Below are 10,545 nucleotides of genomic sequence, written 5' to 3'. Positions count from 1 at the left end.
AGATAACTCCAGACCCATATAACTTAGGAACTTTTTTCCTAATGAAAGAAGGCATTCTAAGGTTTATTACACTGCATTGAATCCTTATGTAATCCTAAAACTCAATATTCTCTGGGTCCTGCAATTTGAGTGAAAATTGCAAAAACCTTGGCACTGGAGTGGAGTGAATGAGTTAATGGCCTGAATTTATCAAGCATTATTATTAAAGTTTTAATGTTAGTTTTGCCTCATACAATGATGACAACAAACAATGCTTATCCATCACCAATGACAGAGTGAAAGGAATGTCCACTACATTCCTCAGGGCTACTTGGTCTGATTGTACCTCTCACTCTCGGGCCTTGTGAATTACTGACCATGATGACCTGTCGATTAAGAGGCAAAAAACCCAAAAACTTTAATTTCAATGTACAAATGCGTGAGTTTACGATTCAAATGCTCTGCAAAATACAAGACCACAAACACACCACTTTTTCAGTCTATGCCACTTGTCATGACGAAGAAAAAAAATCTTACTTGTACAATATACAAAATCACACCCACAGAAATTGTACAACATTTCTTAACCACTCAAATAATACTTCAATAGATAAATTAGCAGTGACTGTAACCTGGCTTCATCCTTTATCATTGTTCTGAAATGCTTGAACAACCTGAGACGTTTTGATTGTATGTATACCGTACTATGTTGTGATATATGCTTTTACATCAAGGTACTGCAGCTTGAAAATGAGAAAATTAACAAAAAATTCCCGTGCGTGAAGAAAGTGATTCGCGACCAGGCGCATGTCTCAGTCCAAAAGACTACTATTACAATGGTCACTACTGAATTTTATGAAGGCCCCAAAAAGTGCATGAGGCTTGAAAAATCGTTAAGGTTCATCACACCAAGAAACAATTCCGATGCATCAGCAAAAGCACTAATTTATAATCCAACTGCAGCAGATGAACAAAAGCATTTACTCGGAAAGTCACGTGAGGTACACCTTTAAACACATTGTTTTTTTTCTTCCTCTTTGAAAACACCCACACATACATGTAAATATCACTAGGCAACCAGGATAAATTGAAGCAGACCATTTTGGAATGAAAAGAACTCATTTTCGAAACCAAAACGTATCTATCACTCGTTTGCACATTCATGTTTGTACTGAGTATTCGGGTAAAAAAATATGATGGCTGTAGAACAATAAAAGTAAGAATTGAAAATTAATGTGATGGTATGAGAAAAAAATGTAGAATGAGGTCATAATACAAGAATTGTGCATAGAATGAAAACTATTAAGGATCTTGGGAAGATAAACTTTGTAAATGAACCCTTTTAGGGAGAGTGGTTACTACATGGACCACTTATCATGTTATCAGGTTATATTGGTGCATGAAAGGGTTAAATAGTCAATATTTGAACATGCCAATACCTCAGCAATCTGAGCAGTTTAATCATTTATCTCTGTTCCAGAGAGAGGAAAAAAATAGACTGAGAAGACCTATTTTGTTTGATCATCTTACCAGGAGTGTTTTAAGCAACTAAACGAAAACAAGAGGAATATAATGGCACAGAGAAAGGCACAGCAGTTGCTTCTTTCAGACTTTTCTTTGTCTTTGTTTGGGAATTTTGACATTCACTTCATATGTTTTAAAAAAGAAAGAAAATCTTTGGGGAAATAACATCTTTATTTGACTATTTTTGTTGAGCTTTTTTAGTGTGACCCAAATACTCTTGTCTGTCAATGAGGTGGTCTTAAAGGACAACCGACACCACTTTTTTGTTTCCTAACTGACATCAGAAACGTTTTATAGCATCAAAAATACCCAAAACACGCAGTATATTTTTAGTCAAATGAAAAACACCAATGAAAATGACTTAAAGTGTATAAAAACTACTTCAATTTGAAACTGAAAGTGGCAAGTTTCACAACGTCCCACCCCCTTGTTCGTGGTGTCACGCCAAGACGTCTTGCCTTGCTCGAGAATCAAAACAATGGCTTCAGATTCGGAGAAGATGCTTTCTTGTTACTCGTCCAGTTATGAATATGATTCAAATAGTTCTCAAGAGGAAAGCATATATGTTTGCAATCGATGAAATAATTTATTCCGTGTCATTTTGAGGTATCTGGGGTGGGGGGTGGATGTAGCACCCAAAAGAGGCAGAAGACGGCGACAAAGCTCCGTGGAAACGGGCTGATTTTTTCCTTAGAATTTTTTCAGCGAATATCAAATAGATGCTCGGTGCAAGACACGATTCACCATCGCGTTATTTATGTGTTTTCCTTCTAATTTCGCCATCAACACGGATCAACACCAAGTTTTCAGACCAAACAAAGTACCGCAAAATGCATTGACGTGATGAAAGAACTGCTACAATGTGTCTTTTCTCGGTCAGGGGCGTTCCTTCAGTGACGTGACGTGAGGACTCGTCACCAATTCAAAAACAAGACTTCCGGAATATTCAGCGCGAGTCTTAAAACGTAAAATATAGCTATATGCGGTGGAATCTTTGTAAAATACGCTCAGGAGAAGTCATTTGAAGCAATTTTACAAATTATGGACACAACTTGTCCGGAGGCGTTGGTTGTCCTTTAAAATTGTACACTGGAGGCAAATTGGCTGTAACATTCAAAGTATGCCTTTTGTGATCTTAGTTGTTTTGATTATCGAGTTTGAAACGCACTTTGAGAACATGTCAGATGCTTACACGTGGCCATGACTTTGCTCATGGCTCCATAGACTGAAAGCCGTCTTGAAGGTCCTGTGACAAAGTTTGCACATGTACTGTCTCTTGAATGTCAGGGCAGAGAGAGACGGTGCGTGGTAGAAGAGGGTTTCTGGATCCTGAGCCCCGCCTGAATTCTCTAAGCTGTTGGACCTTGATACGGGACTGCGGGTGCTTGGCTGTTGCTCAGGCGGAGCTTGAATTTTGGTGCTGTTGACTAATGACACGGATGCCTCGGGGCTGCTGGACTCGTCGGCCGGGGCAGCCGCGATTGGCGTCGCTTGGTTGAGCGAGGAGGCCTGCGGAGAGGGACGTTCAGAGTTTAGAGAGGTCATGGGTGGCGAGGGGGAAAGGGGCTGGGGGTGCCCGTCCGTCTCTTTGGCTACGTGTTCACTTGTGCTCGACATGTGTGACTGAAAGTGGCTCCAAAGGCGGAAATTGGTCCTAAAGGCTTTGTTGCAGATGTGACAGATGAAGGGCTTAATGTGGCACAGGAGCTCCTGGTGACGCTCCAGATCTTTGCGAGAGCAGAAAAGACTTCCACATTTCTCACAAGGCCACACGCCAGGTTCTTCCAGTCCGGTTTGGCTGCTCTCCGTTTCCTCCCGCTCGCTCACAGACTCCTCCAGTGGTTCTTCTTTGACCACGAGTCTCCCATGATGGCCCATGCTTAGGTCCTCAGGCACATAGGATGAAGAGTCTTCGGAATCATACATAGGTGTGCCCGAGGAGTCATTGTAAATATTTCTCTCTTGTGCAAGAGATTCACCGGTGTAACGCTCTTCAATAAACATTTCAGATATTCCTTCATTGTGCTCTTCCTGCCTCAAATTCATCTGTTCCTTAATATTAATCATGTTGTTGTTATGCACCTCCACCTGGTGGCGCCAGATGCTGAAGGAGGACTTGAAGGTTCGCATGCATTCCAGGCATGTCAGTTTCTTATACTTGCAGTGCACCTCGTGGTCTTTTTTGACCATTGGACTGGAGAATCGCAGGCCGCAGTACGGGCACACGGTGGAATGCCGACAGCCCCATTCATGATCACCTTGCTCGATGAGTGAAGGCAACTTCATATTGCAGAGTCTACAGGTATAAACACCAGCGTCTGTAACCTTTTGGTGAATCACCGTATCCTGTTCCTGGAAGATGGTGTTCTCCACTGCATCGTCCTTGTCAGCTCTTTCTGCATTATGTGTCCTTAAATGTTGCCTGTACTGAGACTGAAACACAAACACTTTCCCGCAAAAGGGACAAACAAAGTTGGACCTTGCTCGCTTTTTGCAGACGGTGGAAGTTTGCAGAGCTTGTTTATTCCTCTTCAGCTTCCAGAGCAACGCTTTCTTGATTTCTCGCTCTCGCACCATGTCGATCAGTTTCTTTTGGAATCTATCGTCCGTCACCGACGAGCTGGAAGATGAGGCGGGATTCTGTAGGACACCATGCTGAGTTTGACAGTGTGTCCACACTTTGAAGTTAGTATGGAACCGCTTGTGGCAGATGTCACACGCGTATGGCTTTTCCGGGTTGTGGTACATATTTACGTGTCGATGTAGTCCGGCGCTGGATCTGAAAACCTTGAAGCAGTTCCAGCATGTAAAAATCTTGTTCGGAGGCAACTCGTCGTTCTCATTGTCGTCGGTGGTGCTGTGAGACACCATTTCCGACCTGTTCTCCTCTGAGGAGACGCTGTGTTCCTTCAATATTTTGTTCTTCTTGAATGGGTAGCGTCTGTTGTCTGGCCTTTCCCTCCGTTTCCCGAAAGGAATGAAAGTACCCTTGGAACAGTTTTCGTAATTTGTTTGCAAGTCTTTAAGATTGACTGGCAAAGCTTTCCCAACCGTGATTCGTATAATATCCAAAGGGTCTGCGAGTGGACTGCTGGGTTCTACTTTCACATTGTGCTCTCTTTCTACCTGAGTTTGTTCATCACGTCTGGTGTGGTGTTTTGACTTGAGAATAATGGGAGATGTCCTTAAATTACCATTGTGAGCTGCTATTTCAGGATCTGGCGCTTTTGATGCCAATTTAACGACAGACTGTTCATGATTTTGCAGCTCCTTGAGCTCCAGTGTAGGTGAGAAGACCGGAATAGGGCTGTCCATGGATAATGATCTTCGAAGTAGGCTTTTTATGAGCGGCCCGCTCCGGTCAATAGACTGGCTCAGCTCAGACGCTTGTTCCTGACAAGACACTCTGGAACTGTAGCGAGGCTCCCGCACCCCTGAATCCCGTTTCATGTCTTGGTCTGAGCAAGACGACATCCTGCTATGCTGTACTTCTGCATCGCTGAATGATCCAGATGTTTTCAGCTGGGGCCTAATAGATGAGATGTGTAGTGGATTCCCTTTTAAAATGGATGCATATGGATGGCTGAACCTCATTCCAGAAGATTCAATGTGTTCAGGTGATTTAAGCATATTTGCATCTGAGTTCCTGACTGATTCACAGGAGTTAAACTCTAATGCAGGTCGAGTCAATTCGCTTGTGACAAGAGATGAAGGTCTTTCTGATGGTCTCGTCGGACAGTTTGAAGAAGAGGATTCAGATGTGTCATTCCGGACACGGCACACAATGACACTCCTTGTCTGGACATCATTGTCATCCCCTTCTGTATAGGACAGTCTTTTTCTAGAAACACAATATGAAGCATGTGGCCTTGTGGAAACAATATTGGTGAGAAAAGGGATTCCCAAGGTGTAGCCCAGCTCTTGGATGGCTGAAAGACTGTCTTTGTCCACAAAGAGTGAGGAGGAGTAAATGTAATTCAGCACAATCTCAAAAGCATCAGGCTCACAGAAGTCCAGGTTTACAACCTTCGATGACGTGTCTATCCTGGTAAAGAGGGACTGGAAATATTCACTGCTGGCAGCCAGAACACTTTTATGGGCTTGGTACCGTTGATCCGCCACTACAAGCACCACATCACACATGTGGCCTTGGAGCCGCTGATCATTGAGGAGTCCCAGCACCGAGAGGGCATGGGCAGGACAACTGTAGTGCACTAGACTCTCCATTGCTAAAAGGGGATACAAGAAGAGTACAAGAAAAGGTTACGTGAGGGACTGAACATTCAAATGTGATTGTTGTATAATTATTATACAGTAAAGTCTCGTTATATCGATATCGGATATATCGATAGTCCCGGTTATATCGATACTATTTCTATGCACGCATGGAGAAAATTACATGCAAACAGGGTCGGATATATCGATAGTCCCGGTTATATCGATATTTTTTCGGACTCCCTTGAATATCGATATAACGAGACTTTACTGTATTTGATGATCCATTTTTTGGGGGGAGGGGGGTTAGGTCCAGTACTCGCTATATTAGCACTTTTAATAGCGCCAGGCAATGCCTGTTAAGGCAAAATAGCCATATAAGAGCAACAACAAACATTTGGTGTCCGTAAGGTTTGACAGCAACCGGGGAAACAGGCAGCTAAATCCTAGCAAAACCAGGTGGCATAAAATGAGCTATTGACACTGTGAACCACTATATTTCAGCATGAATTAATTTTCATGACTCAGGTCAATTTTATTAGGATGTGCGACGAAGCGCATGAGTGATCGATTGTATTTAAATATATATATATATATATATATATATATATAACTGTGTTAAAACAATTACAGTATTTTCCGGTCTAAAGGACAACCAACGTCACTTTTTTGTTTCTTAACTGACATCAGAAACACAATTTATAGCATCTAAACTACCCAAAACACGCAGTATGATATTTTTTATTCAAATGCCAAACACCAATAAAAATGACTTAAAGTGTCCAAAATTTGCAAAAAATTGAACTGCGAATTGGGCATTTTCAGAAAGTCCCGCCCCCAGTTCGTGACGTCACACCAAGACCTCTTGCATTGCTGGAGAATCAAAACAATGGCTTCAGATTCAGAGACTATGCTATCTTGTTACACATCCAGTTATGAATATGATTCAAATAGTTCTGAAGAGGAAAGCATACATGTTTGCAATCGATTAAAGTATTTATTCCGTGCCATTATGAGGCAAAATTGAGGGGAAATGTCTCATCGAAAAAGAGGCACAAAATGGCAACCTCCTGTGGCCACTTCCGTTTCCACAGGCTGATAAATTCCTTATATAGGGCTTGGACGCCCTCATCTGGCAGCTTTTGGGTGCAACACGAGGTCCCCAGACCAAACAAGTACAGCAAAATACATTGACGTGATGGAAGGACCGCTACAATGCTTCTTTTTTTCGTGGCATCACGTACGGACTCACGTACGGACACGTACGTACGTACGTATGGACTCGTCACCAACTCAAAAACAAGACTTCCTGAATATTCAGTGCGAGTCTTAAAATGTAAAATATAGCTATATGCGGTGGAATCTTATTAAAATACGCGCAGTAGAAGTCATTTGAAGCCATTTTACAAATTATGGACACAACTTGTCCGGAGACGTCGGTTGTCCTTTAACCTTGTCACAAGGACTGTCGATAGCCACTGACTCCATTTCCCCCAGGTGAAGAAGTTGTGCGTAACCCCAGTTTATACTGCAGTGCCTTATAATACGGTGCACCTTATATTTGGAAAACGTCGATATATTTATATATTACTTTTGGAGAAAAAAAATCATTCATTGAAGGTGTGCCTTATAGTCCGGTACACCTTATATTAAAAATACAGTTTCAATGGTAAGGATTGATGAAAAGGTTTCTTCAGCCGTCATCTGTACTTCTGACTATCAGCTGCTCCACTGATAGTCAGAACGACAGGAACTATCAGTGGAGCAGCTGCAGGGAGTAGTTCTCTGCTCCCCTCAACCGGAGAGCAGGGATCTATCATAGCAGAGTCCGGCACCGCCATGTCTGGACAGTAGGGATATATATATATAGGGCCTAAACTACTAAGACTTTAGTTTGCTGACAAAATTTCTTGGATAAGAAGCGAAACGTCCGACACCTTCAAAGATGTACAGATGACGGCTGAAGAAACCTTTTCATAGATGGACCACTCCTGTATGACTGAGAGCTTACACAGACGAATGGTAAGGATTCTCATATGATTGAGTCATGATGCAATGCTTTCTATCACTGTTTGGTACATTTATACGTTTTAAAGGACAACCGACGTCTCCGGACAAGTTGTGTCCATAATTTGTAAAATGGCTTCAAATGACTTCTACTGAGCGTATTTTAAAAAGATTCCACCGCATATAGCTATATTTTACGTTTTAAGACTCGCGCTGAATATTCAGGAAGTCTTCTTTTTGAGTTGGTGACGAGTATGTGTATGTGACGTCACTCAAGGAACGCCCCTGACCGGAAAAAAAGACACATTGCAGCAGTCCTTCCATCACATCAATGTATTTTGCTGTACGTACTTGTTTGGTCTGACAACCTCGTTTTGCACCCAAAAGCCGCCAGAAGAGGGCGTCCAAGCTCCATATAAGGAATTTATCAGCCTGTGGAAACGGAGGTGGCCACAGGAGGTCGCCATTTTGTGCCTCTTTTCTGGTGATCGTTTCTCCCCAATGTTGCCTTAAAATGGCATGGAATAAATTATTTAATCAATTGCAAACATGTATGCTTCCCTCTTCAGAACTATTTGAATCATAATCATAACTGGAGGTGTAACAAGAAAGCATATTCTCAGAATCTCAAGCCATTGTTTTGATTCTCAAGCAATGCAAGACGTCTTGGCATGACGTCACGAACTGGGGGCGGGACTTTCTGAAAATGCCCAATTCGCAGCTCAATTTTTTTGCAGATTTTGGACACTTTAAGTCATTTTTATTGGTGTTTTGCATTTGAATAAAAATATCATACTGCGTGTTTTGGGTATTTTAGATGCTATAAAACGTTTTTCTGATGTCAGTTAAGAAACAAAAAAGTGACGTCGGTTGTCCTTCAATTGTTTCATGTTCATTGTATCATGTAAAAAGAATATTCACGCGCTCGTCCTCACGAGGGTCATGTGTGCTGTAGCCTATCCCACCTGATTTCTGGTACCCCCTGGCCTGTTACCAATCAATCGCAGGGCACATAGAGACATAATAATAATAATAATAATAATAATAATAATAATAATAATAATAATACATTTCATTTATAAGCGCCTTTCAAAACTCTCAAGGACACTTTACAGCAACAACAACAATAATAATAATAAAAACACAAAAACACTAATAATAATAATATCAATAATAATAATAATAATAATACGAACAACACCTTCAGCTGCTGTTAAAGCACTAGATAAATCAATATGTATTGTACAAATAACATTAACAATAACAATAATAATATTAATAACAATATTAATAATATGAACAATATTAATATTAATTACAAAAGACCATAAACACTCACCCCTATCAACAGCTTCATATGAAATTAATCAGAAGAATTTTTGATCATGGGAGGAAAAATCCCCTTTGATAAACCCACGCAAGTATGGGGAGAACATGACACAAAGAAGGACCTGAACCAAAATTCAAAACCATAAGCACAGAACTGAGAGGCAAAAGTGACCAACAATATTTAACAAAGTTGCACAGAATATATTAATTTATTATTTGAGTTTCTGATACAAGTTCATTGAGTAACATGTACAGACGTCTGTTATTCGCAGTAAAGTGGCACCTCTTTGCAAAACGTGTTAATATTCATGTATGATTTTTTTTTTCATATTAGGTTCGAACAAGTAGCTCCACGCCTTAGGTGACACATCAGACATTATGTTTGACAAACAGAAATTTGCCACAGAAAGAAAATAAAAATAAAAATAAATCACTCCGGTCTAATAACTTCCTTCTTACCTCACACAGAGATACACAGGCATGACAGTTATGCTAATTATTGCTGTTCTAACTTGGACACGTGATTTTAGGATAGTCTGTCTTCTTTCATCCGTGTAAAAATACAAACTAAACAGCTAACCTCATCCCAAAGAACGAATCATTCGTGTCGTCCCCCTCCCCAAGGAAGTCCAGTACTGCTGATGGTATTAGATCACCCGTGAGACGTGGCGCACTACCGCATGACACTTTACTTATTCTACGAAAACAGGATCACTTTGGAAAGAAAAAGAGTGGCAGTATGTTCAAGATTTATGAGACGAAATGTGAATGGCGCCGCGCTCAGCCATTTCCTGCACGCTCTTTTAGCGAAAATGTGGTGTCGAGTCGGGGAGGAAAAGTTGGGCGCGTTATGGACGCAGTTTAATGCGTTCTAGGTAGCAGCACAATATTAATAAATCCGCTATGCCTCCAACGAGAGTGGCGGCGTTTTACACCGATGACTATTTTTTTTAAATAAGCATGCTCAGACGAGACGCAGCTCCAAGCTAAACAGGTTGTAGCTGCTCGGGTTTACCAACACCATAACTGCCCCTTTGAGTTACGTCAGGGGTAAGGGGGAAAAAAAGCTTACAGTAAATGCTACTCCAGCACTCATGTGCCATTCCGTATTTAGCCAACTTAAAATAGAATTATCTGCTTACCCAGCCCTCGTGATTAAGTTTTTTTTCATCCAAACAACCTGGACTTTAATCAGTGTTGTGTCGATTTCTGCGTACTGGTCGTGATTCCATCCATCTTGAATTTGACGTCATCCCACACCAGGGATGAGGTCATTGCAATGAAAGCTCGTCACGTGCAATGCGCTTGGATTGGTTAGAAGGTTTCGAAGGCGGGACTAACAGAGTCTTGAGTTGAGGGCAAATTTAAAGGGGCCTCACACTATTTTATTTTTTTTTAGTTTTACTCCGCACGCTCGCGCTATTTTTAATTAGCACTGCAGCGCAGATAAATGTATTTTGTTGAATACTTGTTTGGAAATCGATTAAATAG

General features: G+C 41.3%; 1 protein-coding gene across 1 annotated transcript; it reads right to left on the bottom strand.

Annotated features, from left to right (window-relative positions):
* Window positions 1-368: 368 nt before the first annotated feature.
* zbtb21 (zinc finger and BTB domain containing 21) lies at window positions 369-10,332 on the bottom strand. Its single transcript, XM_089017269.1, has 2 exons — window positions 10,197-10,332; window positions 369-5,732 (listed from the first exon to the last, which is right to left on the bottom strand). The coding sequence occupies exon 2, from the start codon at window positions 5,728-5,730 to the stop codon at window positions 2,692-2,694; it is 3,039 nt and encodes a 1,012-aa protein (XP_088873395.1). The 5' UTR covers window positions 5,731-5,732; window positions 10,197-10,332; the 3' UTR covers window positions 369-2,691.
* Window positions 10,333-10,545: the final 213 nt, after the last annotated feature.

The sequence above is a fragment of the Hippocampus bargibanti genome, linkage group LG16, assembly GCF_051943395.1.
Source record: "Hippocampus bargibanti isolate YZ-2025 linkage group LG16, ASM5194339v1, whole genome shotgun sequence".
Classification (NCBI taxonomy): domain Eukaryota; kingdom Metazoa; phylum Chordata; class Actinopteri; order Syngnathiformes; family Syngnathidae; genus Hippocampus; species Hippocampus bargibanti.
This window is presented reverse-complemented; position numbering and strand designations above follow the sequence as displayed.

Coding starts and splice junctions, on each gene's coding strand:
- zbtb21 (XM_089017269.1), bottom strand. CDS start 5,730: ATGGAGAGTCTAGTGCACTACAGTTGTCCTGCCCATGCCCTCTCGGTG.